Below are 18648 nucleotides of genomic sequence, written 5' to 3'. Positions count from 1 at the left end.
AAGCAGAAACCCAAGTGCCTGCAGAAGTCAAGCTGTTTCCATGAACTCTCAAAAGGATCTGAACCTGGAGGCACCAAGTTCCTCTAAAATAGGGAGGTAATGGATGGCACTGAAAACAGAACTGCTTGAAAGTCTCCACAGGAAAGCTGAGTCCCTTCATCCACCTCTCTACAGCTCTGCAGGAGAACAGACTGCAGTAATGCACCTTCACAATATACAGAGTAAAATCTATAGCTGCAATAGAAGTCAGAACATAGAAACAATAATCTACCCTGTGAGAACCGTGAGACCACAATAAGCCTCTTCAACACATCCTGAAATGGAGGGTTTTTCATTAATAGTGCCCTCGGGCTCAAACAGCATGGTGACTAAATCAATATTTCTTAGAGCAAGGGCACCTGGAACTTCAGGGCACTTAGTATACACCTCCTCTCTTCCACCCCAGGACAGTCCTGTTCCTTTATGCTCGGCAGCTGCTAAAACCAGGCTCAGATACTGGCGAGGACCAGGTAGAAAGCTGCCATGGAGTTGCTGGCAAAGGGTTGTTGATGAACAAGGGAGGCAAGGGATGCTGGAGCTGGTGGGATTTGATCAACTGGGATGGGTAAAGTTTATGGCAAGAATGGAGAGAAGGATATCCAGTGTCTGTGAGAAGTAAAGAACAGTTCCTATGCAATATCAGTCAACAATGAGAGCTCATTTTTGGGTAGGGGGAGTTTGTAAATCAGGGTTGCCTCTTTGCCTTTGACATCCCTCTCCTTCTATCTTAGGCTTTTGCAGTCTATTTATTTGTCTTTGACTTTGTACATGATTAGAAAATCCACAGTGCTCCCAAAGTATATAAAAGCAAACATTTTGGTCATTATACCATTTATTTTTTTAATTAATTTTTTAAAAGTATATTTTATTGATTTTTTACAGAGAGGAAGAGAGAGGGATAGAGGGTTAGAAACATTGATAAGAGAGAATCATCAATCAGCTGCCTCTTGCGTACCCCCCACTGGGGAAGTGCCCCCAACCAAGGTACCTGCCCTTGACTGGAATTGAACCTGGGACCTTTCAGACCACAGGTCGATGTTCTATCCACTGAACCAAACCAGTTTTGGCCATTTATTTTTTTAATATATATTTTTTTTATTTATTACAGAGAGGAAGGGAGAGGGATAAAGAGCTAGAAACATCGATGAGAGAGAAAACATTGATCAGCTGCCTCCTGCAAACTCCCAACTGAGGATGTGCCCACAACCACGGTACATGCCCTTGACCGGAATCAAACCTGGGACCTTTCAGTCTGCAGGCCGACGCTCTATCCACTGAGCCAAACCGGATTCCACTATACCACTTATTTTTATTTATTTTATTTTATTTTTTATAAGTGGGAAGCTGAAGATAATCTATATATAAGTATTCATCCCTGGGGAACACATGAGCAAATTCTGGTGGTGCCCTACTGTGGACTGCTGTATGACACACAGACTCATGGGTTCCACAGGGATTTCATTTAAATACTAGTGGCCTGGTGCATGAAAATTTATGCATTGGAGGGAGTATCCCTCAGCCCAGCCTGCCCCCTCTCACAGTCCGGGAGTCCTCAGGAGCGCGAGGTGACCTGATGATCAGGGGAAGGTGATGCCCTATCACACCTCTGCTGCTGCCATTGCCGGCAGTGCAAGCCTCAGCTGGCCCTGGGTACCTAAGCTTCAGGTGGCCCTCTGCCATTGGAGGCTTGCCTGCTCCTCGAGCCAACCCTGGGCCACTGGGGAGCTGAGGGGACTGGAGGACTCTGGAGGCAGATGGTCCCTGGCCATGCTGTGTGCTTGCTGCCCAAGTGGGGCTGAGGGGACTGGGTGCCGCTATCTTGTGGCTATGGGCACCACCATCTTTGATGGGGGATAAGTCAATTAACATATTCCCTCCTTATTGGCTGTGGGCTTTGCCATCTTTTGTGATGGTGTGAAGGTCAATTAACTAACACCTTTAAAAGAAAACAAGTACCTTGAACCATCTCATTTCTAAGTTTACTTCCTTGTCTGAAATTCTATAATTCAATAATTTCAAGTTGGTTGAGACAAAATAACACTATATCTTATTCATGCTGAAAGACAAATCACAGTATTTTTATTTACATATACATCATCCTTAATCACTGCTGGAAAAACACTTTGTTTATGGGGTATATAACTATGTATATATCCCTGGGTTTAACCTCCCCCCTTTTTTTCTGGTAAATAGGAATTGTTTTTGACATTTTACATAATGATTTTCCTCATCTACAAAATTGGGATCATAACAGTAGATGCCTCAGTGGTTATTGTGAAGATTAAATGAATTATGACAAAGGTTAGCTGTTATTGATATTATATAAGGGAGCCCTTATCTGCCTTTTCTGTCACTATTTAGAATCCTAGATGATGAGCTAATGTCATATCCCTTAGAAAGAGAGAACCTGGTGACCTTTCTGTGGGAGAGACTTTATGAGGTTATGACTGGACGTTCAGAGGACATTTAGTAAGCCATTTCTTGGTCCAATGAGCCATAATGGTGTTAGTGTTAAAGGGGAGGACCCAGGTCCCAATTTATTTTTATTTGGTAACATGAAAAATTTGCTGATTGACTGGTTGTGAGGAGTGATAGAGAAGGGCAGGTTGAAGATGACATTTGGTATAGTGTTATAGATACACCACCATCGGACTAAACATGGAATTTAGGAAGAAATACATGGAGGGAAAAGATAATAAATGTACTCATACAGGAGATGTAAAAGTAGGTATCATCTAGGAAGCATTTAGAAAAGTGGGTTGTGGTTTCAGGAAAGACTAGAATTAAAGACTTAAAATATCTTTGTGCTAAAAGTCATGATATTTTAAAGCATGAAATATAGAATGTTATACTGCTAAGTTAATAGGATAATCTATTTGGCATGGGCAGTGAGAAAGTTTTCTTATTAACAATGATGATGCTAAAAGAGAATTGCTTCCTTCCCAAAAAAGGGTCACAGTCATTACGATCAGACTTCTTGAGTACAAAATTCATCTTAGCCTCTTATTAGCTCTATTTACTTAAGCAAGTAACAACTTTTCTTTGTCTTAGTTTCCCCATCTGCAAAAAGGGAGTGATTATGGTTTCTAACTCATATAGTTTTGAAGATTAAATGAGTACATATATAATATGCTTTTAGTAGCAACTATACACAGTAAGCATTAAATGAGGGTTATTCATCTTAATTACTATTAGAAAAGGCTCTTATTTAGTACATTGTCTGTCTAATGTTCAGGGCTTCAAATGCCAGTTATAACCTAAAGACTCCTAAATTCATAATCAGGTCCTGGCTTCTCTCTAAGGTCCAAGACATATAAAAATCCAAACATATTCTTAAATGTCTAATTGGCATTTCAAACTCTGTACATTCCTCTTCCACCTAACATCTGCTTGCCTGGTCAAATGTGTTTTGATCTTCCCATTCCAGTTAATGGCTTCATTCTCTACCTGTTTGTTCAAGCCCGGGTTGAAAGAAAATCTATTTGTAGAAGCCTCCCTTTTCTTCACACCACACATCCAGTTCATCATTAAGTCTCATCACCTCAGTCTGACACAATCATCTTCTTCCTAGATTATCAATACAATTCCCTAATTGGTTTCCCTGTTTTGACTCTTTGCCATTCTTATTGACCTATTAAGATATGATCATTTTGACACTGTAGATCAGATCCCTGCACGCACCCCTCCCTGAGCTTCCTATGGTAACTATAATTAATATATATGAAATTACTTAATATGCACAATATATAATAAATTACAATAAAACACACACAACTTCTTGCATGGCCTTTACTAGTAGGCATCTTTCTTAAGTCAATTTCTATCATTCTTACCCATGTTCCTTCACACAAGCACACTAGTTTTCTTTCTGTTTCTTGAGTGTCCTCTGCTCATACTCTTTCCAGGACCTTCAGCTTGGTCTTTGAATGACCGGCCCATTGTTATAAACTGAATGTTTATGTCTACCCCCAAATTGATATGTTGAAACCTAATCCCCCATGTAATGGTACTTGGAGGTGGGAACCTTTGGAAGGTGATCAGTCACACGGGCAGAGCCATCATGAATGGGGTTAGTGCCCTTACAAAGAAGACCTCATTGAGCTCCTTTGTTCCTTCGGCCTTGTGATGTTACAGCTAGAAGACAGCTTTCTACCTGCCACGAAACTGGATTTGGGCCTGAGAAGTTTATGTTGTTTATAAGTCACTTAGCCTATTGTATTCTGCTTCAGCAGTGCAAGTGACCTAAGATACTTTACCTCATCATTTACCTTTGCAAAGTCACCTTCCCCAGACAGTCTAGCTAATACTCTCCTCCTGTCCCCCACTTTGTAGTCATTCTCTATCCTGTTATCCTGCTTTATTTAATAGCAGTAATCACCATCTGTTACCTTATTTTTAGAGTTTGTTTACATCTCTACTACCTGTTCTATACCCCCATAGAGCAGCGACTTTCAACCAGTGTGCCACAAGAATTTTAAAAAAACAATATCTGGCTATTTATGGGCACTGACCTCTTTCCCCTTAGGTCAGTGGTCAGCAAACTGCGGCTCGCAAGCCACATGCGGCTCACGAGCCGCGGCTTGCTGCTCTGTTGACTAATGAGTTTGCCGACCACTGCCTTAGGTTGTCAAAATAATGACAACAGCCAACAACAGTAGCCATCCATTGTGAATGAATCAAAATTTACCTGTTTTTTTTTCAGATCAGCAAAATATATACTTTTTAGTGTACTGCATAATTTTACTAACTCTTTTATGCGTGTCATGAGACGGAAAAGGTCAAAAATTGCTGCTGAGGAGTATAATCTCAAACAGGGCTTAATCTATCTTATTTATCTCTCCTTTCTCTACAACAACAAAGTGCTCAAACTTTGTTGTTGAATGAATGTTTTGAGATTGGACAGCGAGCTCACAACAATTTACTTTTACTTTTAGGTAGGGAATAAAATAGAGTGCATTTTTTACATAATTTTTCAAGGTTTACATTTCTTCTGGTATGAAAAACTTCATTTATACTTCAGATTTTTTTTTTAATTTTCTGTAGCTGTTTAGTTTTGTTACTGCAAAATACCTGATGGATTGTGAACTCCTTTTACATATATTTTACTTATACTTTCAAAAACTGTTTTAACTTTTCATTTACATTAGTCTAGTGGTCTGAGAAAAAATTATTATCTGATATTACAGTAATTTATATATTTCAGTCCCTGCTACAGAGGAAGGAAAAAAATAGACCCATTTAAGAGAATGTAGCTTACCAATGGTAGAAGGCTTTAAGAATCCAGTTCTAATCTACTAATTCAGTCTCACTAAAAGGGCAGTTTTTTTTTGTTTTGTTTTGTTTTGTTTTTTAGAGGGGGACCATTCTTTGTCATTAATTTATTCATTTCTACATTATTTAGTAGACACCTAAATAACCACCTATATTAGGTGGTTAAGGAAACAACGATGATACCCCTGCAATTGAGAGACTTTTTTGGATGGTATTTATGTCTTCTCTATGAGGAATATACATGGAAATCCTAAAAGTGCAATGTAATAAGTACTTCAGTGATTGTACACTTTTTCAGTAAGTGTAACTATTCAGTAAATTTCAGAGTTTTCTGGAGTTCTATCACATTTATGGATTATCTTAATACATGGCAAAATCTTTTCAAACCAGAGAAGATTCTTCAATGTATTAAGTGTTTAATCATTTCAGGAGAAACTACAGACTATAAATGCTAAATCCCAAGGCCATTCTGAAGAAAAAAAAATTACATTTGTACCAGTTAGATAGGAAAGCTAGGAGTGGGGGTGGGTAAGGAACACTGAATTTAGAATTAGAAAATTTGGACACTAATCTCAGCTTTAAATAGTTGTGTTATTTTAAGAAAATTCTTTAAACCAAGGCTTCAGTTTAGAATAAACTCTTCAGAAAACTGTCTAGAATAAAGGCTAGATATTCTTAAAGGTCCATTCCAGCCGCAGAATATGAGAATATTAAACTTACTTTGATGGATAGCTTTTCAGGACAATATTGAGATTCATCTCCATTAATCATTAAAGACCAGCATGGAAATTGGAAGTTATTTCTGGTCTACTAAAAGTGACTCAGCAGCAGACTTCTTTTCAACTCAAAGGGTTAAACACACTTTGGTTATAGAATTATGAGTATGTATGTGTGAGAGAAAGGAGAGTTTAGATAAGCCATACTTGTCAAAAATGATAAAAAAGAATGAATGCACATATATGACAATCATTGATTTATAGTGGCAAGTGTTAGAGCTAAAAATGAAGTGCTTTGATTGCTATGAAACAGCTAGAGGTGCTTTTTGGGAGGCTGTGAAGCCTTGTGCTAAGGAATATCCCACACTACAAAGAACCAGGTAACTATCATTTTGTCCCAGTGCCACTACATTGCTTAGAATAAAAAACAAAACAAAAATAGACTGCAAGTTAAACAGATTCCACTACTGCCAAGATTCCTATGACTACTCATCCCAGGGCAATCAGTTTAGAGCAGGGCTCCTCCAACTAACTCTTTGTGCGCTAAATACTTGATTACTACTGGGCTAAATAACTACTGGTTTAAGACTAAAGATGCATTTCACTGTCTCTGTGTATATGTGACTGGATGAATACAGGACAGGTTATTTTAACATTATTTATTTACACATTACCTAGTAAGTGATTAAGAGGTAATTCTCACAACGCCTGGCCTCAAATCTGTCTTGATTTTACTTCCTTGGACTTTCTTATTAACTGTTAATAAGATAAATGCTTAGATATGTCAATTAGCAGAATTTTATTTTAGCTATTCCTGAATTTGAGGTCCAAAACTTTCAGAAACAGAACAGCTGTCTTCTTGTGGTATAGACCATATTTCTGTGTTTTCTGTTACCACTATCCACATTTATAGGATCTCTTCTGTTTTCCATGAGGCTTTTCTAGTTTTTGCATTTATTACACATATTTTAAAAGGTAACTGCATAATTGTGTCAGCATTAGTGAAACTAGGTTCTTAAAAGTCAAGGTTTCAGTTATAGACATATATGAAATGTCAAACTTGCGTCTTTAAGAAAGAATTTATACTGATGTAATCAGTATACTTACATCAACGATCAAGAAATCTAGCCAGCACCAGGCATTCGTGAAATATGTTTGAAATCCATAAGCTACCCATTTGAGAAGCATCTCCAGGATGAATATATAAGTGAACACCTTGTCAGCATATTCGAGCATGGTTTTGATAGTCTTTCTTTGTTCAATGTATATATCCTCAAAAGCCTGTGAATGAAGAATTTTATTTGAATGGCTTGAGTTCCCCATATATTTGATAAAATTGCTTAGTATAATACTGGTCACACAGCAATATTTTGATAAGTATTAGCTAATATCAGACAAACATCAGACATCTGGCAAAATTTAAAAATTAAAACTAATGGAAAATATGGTCAAATAAATGTCAATATCTTTACTGATTTAGTATGTGCTTTCTTCCTTGCTTTTTATACCAAATCTCTATCTCAATTACTGCTACAAAGACATGCTTATAGAAAAGTAATATAAACTGAGAAGAATAATTAGAAGTTTTATTAATGAGGGAAAGACTTGACTTATTCCAACATGACCTTGAATGTTTCCCTGAAAAATCTGGTTTATTTTGAAAGAATAAATTGATTAGACATAAAGAAATCAAGATACATTTTTTTTTTATTTCCTAAATGTTAATCTGATTATTAGGGACAAGTGGATGGTATTTGATATGGAAGGTAACATAGTTACAGAACGTCTCTGGAAATGGTTTTCTCAGTGAGGAGAACATCTGTTAGATAAACACCAGATGAGGAAGTCCATCTGGCTCTTTATGGTCCTGATTTATTCTGTACTGAGTTTTGCATAGTTAAACCCTAGATGCCAAGCTCTGCAAGGCAGAGATATATCTCATTTGCATTTTTTAGTTTTAAATTTTTCTTGACTTCTGAGAGAAAGGGAGAGGGAGAAAGAGAGAGAGAAACATCAATGATGAGAGAGAATCACAGATTGGCTACCTCCTGCATGCCCCCCATCAGGGGACTGAGTCCACAACTCAGGCATGTGCCTGGATAAGGAATTGAACAGTGACTTCCTGGTTCATAGGTAGACGCTCAATCACTGAGCTACTCTGGCTAGGCCTCATTTGTTTTTTAAACTCAGTGTATGCTTTTGGTATTTTTGGAGAATAAGCTATTTTACTAAGACCTGATTCTTGCCAGCATGCATTTGACTTACCAAAGCACCACTACTAAGGAGGATCATGAAGACAATGAAAGTCTCAAACCAGTTGTGTTCAACAATGCTGTAGCAGGTTTTTCGAAGATTCCACCAGACCTTTCCTTTGCCTTCTTCTGTACTTACTTGACAGAACGGAAACTTTTTAATACACCCTAAAAGGTAAGAGTCAATGAAATAAGTTAGAAAAATATATTGTACTCTTGATTAGGGAAAAATAAATTTTGTTACTCTCATCTCAGTTTTAAATCATCATTTTATAGGGTAACTGGTTACTTCATTACCTAGTTATTTTCAGCACCTCTCCAGTATCACGAATCATCAACTCCTAGAATTTAAGGAATTACTTTATCAAAAGTTACTTAAGTATAAGTGGTTTTGTTCTTTAACACTGGTTAGGATCTCTCTTTGTCTCGAGGCCGTTGATGAAAATAGCGCTTCTCAGGATTTGGGAAAAGCTACACGTTCAAATTGCTTATTCCTTTTTTGATGTGATCCTGGATTTTCATTTCCCTCTTTTCATGCACGGAAAATCCCTCCATGTTCTCCGGTATCAGCCACTGTCAGTTTTCCCAAGCTAATTAATTTTCAGCTAAGTGCTTTTCTTAGTCACACCTATGACTCATCTTGTAGGTCAGTATCTCCATTTCTTTGTCTTCCCCCCTTCTTTGAGTTCATGTTACTGTATTTCTAACTTCCATATGCTTTTCTGCTCTAAATCTCTGAGCTTCTACTCATCAGATTTAACCAGCAAATCTCCACTGATTTATAAACAAGATGCCGTAGGGATTGCTGTGAGAACAAGTACTGTTATCTCTCTACAATACAGCTACAGCCCCAAACAGCTCATTCTGGTCACAGCACAAATTAAGCACATTTGAAACTGTAAGGGATGGGGTGTAATTAAATTTATTTATTTTGTTAATCCTCACCCCAGGATATTTTTCATTGATTTTTAGGGAGAGTGGAAGAGAGAGGGAAAGAAAGAGAGAGAGAGAGAAACATAGATGTGAGAGAAACACATCAATTGGTTGCCTCTTGCATGAGCTCCTACCAAGGCCCATCCGGGAGGAGCTTACAACCAAGATACATGCCCTTGACTGGAATTGAACCCGGTTGCTCTATCCATTGAGCTAAACCGGCCATTGCTGGATAGGGTGTAATTACAGCCACAGCTACAAATCAAATCACCACACTAACAATGGAGTCTGAAGCCATTGCTGTATCAATGAGATGACATTCCAGAATGCCATTTATCTCATCTCATAAGGTTAACTTTTCCACATTCTGGAGAGGGGTGGGGTGGGGGGAAGAAGACTTGTGAAATCATCCTAATTGCACAGGCATGGCCACTGCTATAATACAATCTGGAAATATAGATAAATTAACTTTTTGGAAGAAAAGAGGAAAACAAGATAAACATGCCTTCACCATTTCTTTGAAATATTTCTGTCCAATGAGGTCTATCCAGTCTGTAAGGAAAGAAGGGAGATTACATTTAATCGCATTAGAGCTTGTTTACCTTCAGTGAAACAAGCTTCTGGTTTAAGGTCTTCTTCTGGCTCAACTTCAGCTAGTTCACCTTCTCGGGGCGGAGCAACGTCAACGGTGCTTCCTTCAGATGAGCTGGTTCCATTTAATTTCTGGAAACAAAACCCCATCGCAAAGATGTCATTCCCCTCCCCTTTTATTAATTTGGAAAGCTCTGTCATAGTGTGGGAAAAAAAATATTGTGAAAAAAATGGTATTTGACTCTATTAACATTACTGATAATTACATACTAATAATTTAACATAAATTAAAGTCCTATTCAAAACACTGTAACTACGGACTTAATTCAGACAAAATAAAGTTTAGACAGCATTCAATGTGGGTGACTGGGAAAGATGGATTATACCGATTAACGAGTTTTATGATCTCCATATATGATTGCCACATGAAAAGCATTTAATTCATCAATACTCAGGCCAATTCAAGAATAGCTTGATAAAAGTTTGGTATGCTGGCATCTACTATTGATTATATTAATTAAAATGTATCAAGTCAAATTGTAATTTCCACCTCTTCCAATGGAAATTTTCAGAGGGCAAAGAACATTACCAGTTGTCTGTACTACTGTCCATGTTTCTTTATTTTTAGAAAGGAAGAAAGGCTCATTAACATCAGTCAAAGTCATTATACTTCAATTTCGAGCTATATTTTTCTCTGACTTACATAATTTTCTTCCTATTTTACTTCTTTACTAGCAGAAAAATGATCTCTTTCTCTCTCTTTCTCTCTCCTATTTAATATTTGCTAAAGATTTCTAAGTGGAAATTTCTTCGTAAATGACATTGTTCAGAATTTATTTTGACTTATTAGGAGCACATTCTTAATTCAACATGCAATCAGTTTGTGGATCTTTCCATGAAATAAATCACTATGACATGCTACATGGCTAGGAAGAACCACTTTAATGTTACAATAATAAATATCTAGTAAGTACTCTGAGGTCACTTAGGAAGACATGGATGTGCAACAATTTATGAAAACTGATGCAAAGACATGACATACAGCACAACCTAGGCAATGTAAAGCTTTCAGAATGAAAGATCGGTGCATGGATATGATAATGGTTTCAAAGCCTCCATTATCTTTAGTAGCTAAGTGGAAGGGTCACTCTGCCCTAGCCTTCTGAAAGAGTTCATGTGTCACTAAAATAGGCCTAAATGTCTTCCTAAGCACAGGAGAAAAATGGATTAAAAATTCTTGATTTATTGAAATCACAAAATGCAACTATAGTTTGATATGTTATAATGTGACCTAATTGAAGAGTAGTTTCTAGATGATACTTTTTGTTATGTTACTTTAAGGGTGAAGTTAACCAGGTGCAACTAAATAGTAGAAAAATTGCAGTCAAAATATAATGAAAATTAAGTCAAAATATAATTCTATAATAAAATACCTCCTATCCTGAAGTATGGTACAGAGAGAAGGGAGGCCATCATTTTGGCTGGTGGTTCACAGGATTATTTTAGTACAAGAGTGGTAGCAAGAATATCATAATTGCATAATATGATAACATCACAACTGCATACAAAAACCAGTAAGAAAACAAGTATTTTTGAGATTACTTATAAAAAGTTTCATGCTTCTTCCTCTTGGCCAGTCCAAGCTCAATGATTTCTTTTGAGCCTGGTCATAGTCCACCTCACTGAAGCCTTTATTTCTTACATGATTTATCCACACTAAATTTTATGGAATGGTTAGTTCAGTTTACTTGTTTGTTTTCACCACACATGTTTTATATATATATATATATATATATATATATATATATATATATATATATATATATCTCCATAGATAAAATTATGATTTATGTACATATATAAACATATATACCAAAATGTACACACACACACACACGCACATATATATTATACCAGACAATCCAAGTACAAAATAGATAATACCATTGTTGAGTTAATGAAGAGTGAATAGATGAATAATTATATTTCTGTTTTACTCTTTTTCTTAATGTATTTTTATTGATTTCAGAGAGGAAGGGAGAGGGATATATATATATATATATATATATATATATATATATATATATACACACACACACATACACACACAGAGAGAGAGAGAGAGAGAGAGAGAGAGAGAGAGAGAGAGAGAGAAACATCAGTGATCAATTGGCTGCCCCCTGCATAACCCTGACAAGATATCAAGCCCACAATTGGCATGTGACCTGAATTGGAACCGAATTGTGACCTCCTGGATCACAGGTCAACATTCAACCACTGAGCTGCACCAGCTGGGCTGTGTTACTCTTATTAATAGAATTATATTTAGATAATTTCATCTCTTCATTTTGATAATTATTGTATTAACAGAGCTTATTTAATTGTATTAGGAAACACATTTTTTCTGCATTAATAAGAATTATTTAATTAACATTTTAGTGATAAAAACATATTTCAAAAATGTTTCTCTAAAATATTGGCAGACACTCAATAAAGAAATCTGAGAGAAGAAATTAATAGTATAGATGTACTAGTATATACCCCCATTAATACACATGTACTTTCCTCTTTGAAAACTTTAGGAAATATACTCACCCTTCACTTCTCATCTTAGCACTGTTGATATGATTCTAAGATGTTTATTGTTTTTCATAATATTTGTCTGCTATATATTATGTCTTATATTTAAATACAAACGTATTTAAAGCAAACTCTTCACAGCACCAGTAATAGTTGCTGCTAATCTGAGTGACAACTGAATCTACTCTTTAGTAAGTTTTGACCTCTATACATATTTTTGATATGGTACTGTCTTTGGATTATAAACGTTGGTGAATGTGATTGACATGTTTGGATACAAATAATTTTAATTTTCTAAGTGGCTCTAGAGACTATGCATTCAAAATCATAATATAAAGAGGTTCAGTAGTGAATTAGTTAATCTCTATCTGCTTGGTATAGTGAGACATAACATGTGTTTTGAAAAAAGAAAAGAAAAAAATCCTGCATGCTTTCTCTTCTCAAACCTATTTTACAACAAGAATCGCTTCACTGTAATCCAGGAGTTTTCTGATTCTAAGGACAAGTTCTTTAAACTTACAATCTGTAAAGCTCCTTAAGGAATGTTCAGAGATCTGTAGACCAGCATGCACCAAAGCTTCAAAATTGGTAGGTTAGTGTTCATTTCACTAAAAAGTGTCCCGTGGGAAGCTCCTTCCCTTATCCAGGTTGCTGTAAGTTTAATTCTTCTTAAATTGAAGAATCAGGCTGATTCATATTATAATCTTCATAGGCCACAATTTTTCCATAGGAAAGTTGATAAAACTATATCAACTACATAAAATTTTAAAAGTTGAAATTTACCTGCATGTACAAATTAAAGCTTAGACTGTCATTAGATTATAACAACTTACCGATTATGATATACTTCCTTATATGCTCTATTCACTGGATCCATAAAGAATTTTATTGCTGAGTTTTTAAACCATTGTTTTATACTTCAGAAAACTAGTTAAGCATTTAAAATTCTATACATTGAGAAAACTACCTACATAATCTAAACATTTTCTAAGTTCAACACTTTGACATTCATACTCTGGTAGAGGGTAGTTTATAATACATTTGATCTTGGCCAAACCCAAATGATGTCCCAGATGGCTATTTAAACACATGTAACTGATTTAAAAGCAAGTGAATGGTGATAAATACGAAGAACTTACTTTCTCTATATTGCCATAGCTGTGGTACTACAACGATATAAAAACAAAACAACAACAAAAAAAACAAAGAAAACCTGAAATGAATTTTTTCATATTAAGGAACTTGTTGACTGTACTAACTAACTAAAATCAATACTTGTTTTGATGTAGTTTGAAAACATGATTAGCTCTATAGGCATAATGATGCAATGCTTATGCTTTCATATAAAGCCACATAGTACAAGCTCAGACTTGTTTTCTTGTACTATTTTCTTCCTGCTCCTCCGATACTGTATGGCACTTTAGGTCAGACTCTTCCATCCCTTGTAGAAATTACTGAGTCTACAGAGGGATGATGGCTTAGGCTGTACGAATGCACACTGGAAAGCAGGTTTTTAGATGCAACATTCTCCAGGCCTAATTCAGCCGCAGAACACATGCCTGGCTGTAGCAGAAGCCTGGCGCAATGCTGTGGAAGCTGCACGCTGATCCAAGAACCATGCGCTCAAAGACATGGTACCTGAACATGAAGTTTTCAGGAAGATGAATTACAAATACCACTCATCAGAAACACCAGAATCAGCACCCAGGAAAGCCATGAGACCATGTTTTCCCCCTGAGAGCATGAACTTATATAGGAATCCTCCCCTTATGATGAATATTCCTCTTGATTTTTACCCAATTTAATGATGAAATTTAACTTTCAGAGATAGAAGAGAATGTTAGCAACTGGCCTACTTCCACTGAAATGCGCTCACATTTCATTTGTTTTCAGTCAGCTGTCAAATGCTTGACTCTCACAAACTGCTGTATGATTCAAGAGGCAAAAATAAAAGATTCAGCCATTACAGATTGCCTTTAAAATCTAGCCATTGATCTCAGAGCTTCTGGGTTTTGTCTTGCAAGTAGAAGAGGAAAATTGTTTGGTCAGACATACTATCAGGGCCTTAGTCTGATCTTTTGGATATGCGTATCCATATCTTGACTGAGGACATTTCACTTGAAGAACAGGTAGCCACATAGTTGAGACCATTGGGTTGCTTATTCAAGACAGGAATTACACAACTAAAACCAATACTTCTCTTTGATGGACCATTTATTGAATGGTTAAAAATATAAATCACTTGTATTTGGTTTGGCCTCAACATATTTAAGATATGCAATGCCCTCTGTACTCCTTTTATCTTAAAGTAGCCTTATTAAGGACATAATATATGAAACTGAAAACAATTATGTGGTAATTGAAGAGTAAGGTAAAGGGCATTCAGAAAGCAGAAGAAAAGGCTGGTTTATCTTGAGAAGATATACAAAAATTACCATCTAAACCAGCCTTCATTGAGTAATTTCAGCACCAAAACAGTTCTCTAAGGGGTTTAAAATGGCTATTCACACACCCATCTGTGCCTCTGTAAGAGATTCCTCACACTCAGATTCACAAAAAGCATGACTAAAATCATTTTTTTATTAAAAAAAAATATATATATTATTGATTTTTGCAGAGAAGAAGGGAGGATAGAGTTAGAAACATCGATGAGAAACATCGATCAGCTGCCTCCTACACATCCCTTCCTGGGAATGTACCCACAACCGAGGTACATGCCCTTGACCGGAATCGAACCTGGGTCCCTTGAGTCCGCAGGCCAAAGCTCTATTCACTGAGCCAAACCGGTTAAGGCTAAAGTCATTTTTACATTAAAAAAATTACATAAATAACCAGGGATGATTTCCCCCCCTATTTTTTCACTAATAATCTTATTTCTGAATTTGTTGCATTCTACAACTAATTATCAGTTATCCCTAAAGAATAAGAAAGTATTTATAAATTAAACCTAGAAACAACCCTAAACTCTACTTAGATATCATTTTTCACCAAGAGCCTTGAAAATTGCCAATATTCATGAACTTCTTACTTTTGCTTTATAATTTCCTTCCCAGAACCCTCACTCAGGCTCCAATAAGCAGTGGTATCAACAAGAAAAAGTTGAGTCAAGAGAATAAGCTAGACATTAATCCTCAAACCTACAGTAATTTTGGAAGATGCCCTTTACTCTTTATAAAACTATAATTAATATTCAAAAGTAGGAAATTTTCCAACTTTTTTTTTTTTTTTTTTTTTTTTTTTTTTTTTTTTTTTTTTTTTTTTGCCTGCTCAGTTTTGGGTAGAACATTTTAGGGAGAAATTATTGTAGGTCAGGGAAATTTTTTAAAAATGGACCAATTAATGATCAAGTCACCAGGAACTTTTTTCTACCCCATATAATGATGTTTTCCTTCTTTTAAGTACTTTACAGTGATCACTTAGGTTTTGCAGACATATGATTTAACAACTTTTCTAAACTACATAAAATCCAAGATATGTAGTGCCCAAATGCATACAGACTATGGCCCTTCATATCCAAAAACTTGTGATCACACTACTCTTCTTTTAAAAGACCTTTCCCCAAAATACATGAAAAAAAATATTTCCATTTGGAGTGCATGGGTTGGATAGATTGGAAATTATATTTACATGTCTGAAAACGGAAGCACTATTTACACATCTATGTGAGTCTCATTTTGGTGATACAATTTACTTATAAGGGCTGAATCAACAACAAAAAATTGTGGTCTTATTTTAATGAAATAAAAGCAGGTAAATAAAAAAAAAATGCATGCCCTCAAGTTCTTGACTATCTTGAACTTTAAACATTCCTATCGTGTTTTAAAATAGATATAAATCCTATGATCATGCAATTATTGCTTTTAAAGGGGAAAAAGACTAACTGGAAAACTCATTAGCAGAACCAGATATGATGTTGGGACTGCCCATGTAGCTGACCATGCTGCGATGTGTCACACGATTCAGCAGAGCAGCTGAGCATGTCTAGCAGTTCCTTGCCATGGCAGGGGAAGGAACATAGCTGAGTAGCATGCAGGCCAGTCAAGATTCACTTAGAAAATAATTGTACACTTGCTTGGGTAACCTGGGTAAAAGTGGTGGCACGAGTTTCTGGCTGGTTAAAAAACCCCAGAGCTGCATTCTTGATGGCTCCCGCTCGATTTTACCCCTGTGAGAAGTAAGAACGGTAAGCAGTGAAGGTTACAGCAGGATAATGCTAGATTGTGCTTTGGAATTCAACTTCAAATATGATTCTTAAGAGCATTTATTCTATATCCTTTATCTAGGAAGACAATGAAACCTTTCACGGACAAAATTGTCAAAATTGCTACTTATATAAAAATTCAAATAAATCATGATTATGGAAACTTTAAAAAAGATAAAAATGAAGAAAATTAAATGTTATATCTTGTCACAATATTTGTATAATTCCAAATTATTCAAAAAGAAAAAGATCACTATTTTGAAATCTGTACCTTAAATTCTCTTACATTTTTTCATGCAAAGCTTTATATTTATTTTCATACCAGACTATTTATGTTAGTGATCCATATAGATGAATACAGTATATACATAATATATCAGGTAATATATAATAACAATGATTCATTTTTTATCTCTAAAAACTTCTCTCTCTAAAATTTTCTCCCCAGCTAGATGGTTTATTATGAAAATCATTAGGAGTTGATTAGATAGGCTTTATAGGTTTTATACATCTTCCACATTAATGATTAATTTACTGCCTCTTCCTAAAGCAGAAATGAATTGAAAATTTTTTTTCCTCTTCCTTTTTTTTCTTCTTCTGTGATAAATGTATCACTGCTGGGTCTAGCTTGTATGTTTTCTCACTTTGTCAGCAAAGAGATAAGATACTGTGCTCTCCAAAGCACAGCTCAATGCTCTTTTCCTACTTGTGGTAAAAAAAAAAACAACAACTAAGAAGCATGAGTCAAAATATCACTTTAAGAATATGGTGTGTGTGTGTGTGTGTGTGTGTGTGTGTGTGTGTGCATGTGCATTATAATTACTAAAAAAAAGAACACAGCTAACATTAATGTGCTCCTGGAATATGTTCAATGTCAGCAGTTTTCAGAAGTTTCAAATCAAAACTGAACTTTGCTGAAATTTACTTAAATCTTTTCTATAATGATAGAACATGCTGATTTTTGCTTTAAAAAAAAGTGTACTTTTAATTTTTGTGTGAGCATATATGGAAATTGATTGCCCTGTTACCTATTCAGGGATTTTTTTTGTAATAGTTTTAAAAACCATTACATAAAATTTATTGTTGAATTTAATTTTACTGCACAAAATACTTTGCCATTTTATTGTAACTGTAAAAGTATTTAATTGTATATTTACTTTGATTCATTTTCCCACCTTATTATCTGTATATTTTAAACAATTTCATTACATTCTATAATTAGATTACATGTACCCAAAATTAGCTCGAAAGAAGAGAGAATGATTATTTAAAAAGTCACCCAATAAAGAAATTTTTGTTCTGATAACAAAATCTTTTCTAGGATTTGATAATGAAGATATTGTATCCTATTTATTACAAATTTATCATTTTTTAGCCACTAAAAAGACATTACAGTGAGGTAGTATTCTTCTATTCTTCCAAGCAATCATTTAGATATCTGCATACATTACAGAGTTTTTTGAAGTATTATGGAAACCAACTGTTTCAAGATATTTAGTTTTCACAGTGCCAAGGTGATAAACCTATGGTATTAATGTAGCAAAAGTGTCTCCAGCTCTGTGGCTTTTCTAGCTCTTCTTGACCTCAAGCTAGTCTTGTCCATTGTCTTTTCGCATTTTTTTCTGTATACTTACTTCTTTGGTGAGCTCCTCTAATTTCAAGGGATCAGATAATTATGAATCTGCATTTGTGAAGCTATTTTTAAACCCTAAGCTCTCACCCAAGCTCTGGTTCCAAACACTGTCACTTCTACTTCAGCATATCATGATGACATGCCTTCTCTTCCCATATAAATCTGGTGATCTTTTCCACAAAGAGTTTTAGACATTGGCATTATCATTTTTCCAATTTTCCAGATTTTTTATTGGGCTTGTCAAATCCCCACACTTACTCGCCTTCTCAGGAATCTCACCTCATTGCTATCAAATGATTGTTACTACATTCCCCACCGTAACCCCGCTTATCCCTCACTCTAAACTGTTTAACTCATTGATATCAAATAAAATTTCCTAAAGTATCATTTCTCTGTTGGTTTTCCCTTGCTTCAATATAGACAGCTTCTTAT

At 35.5% G+C, this 18648-nt stretch overlaps 1 protein-coding gene across 2 annotated transcripts in view; it reads right to left on the bottom strand.

Annotated features, from left to right (window-relative positions):
• The window catches only part of SCN3A (sodium voltage-gated channel alpha subunit 3), a 119075-nt gene that overhangs the window by 14948 nt on the left and 85479 nt on the right, over positions 1-18648 (bottom strand). For both annotated transcript variants that reach the window (XM_045575277.1, XM_045575276.1), the window contains 3 exons: positions 9814-9934; positions 8292-8446; positions 7134-7307 (listed from right to left, as the gene is read on the bottom strand). In XM_045575277.1, the coding sequence (XP_045431233.1) occupies positions 7134-7307; positions 8292-8446; positions 9814-9934 (450 nt within the window). The remainder of the gene's footprint in view (positions 1-7133; positions 7308-8291; positions 8447-9813; positions 9935-18648) is intronic.

The sequence above is a fragment of the Pipistrellus kuhlii genome, unplaced genomic scaffold (genome assembly GCF_014108245.1).
Source record: "Pipistrellus kuhlii isolate mPipKuh1 unplaced genomic scaffold, mPipKuh1.p scaffold_m20_p_7, whole genome shotgun sequence".
NCBI classification, from domain to species: domain Eukaryota; kingdom Metazoa; phylum Chordata; class Mammalia; order Chiroptera; family Vespertilionidae; genus Pipistrellus; species Pipistrellus kuhlii.
The sequence above is the reverse complement of the archived record's forward strand: the minus strand, read 5'-3'. Positions and strand labels throughout refer to the sequence as shown.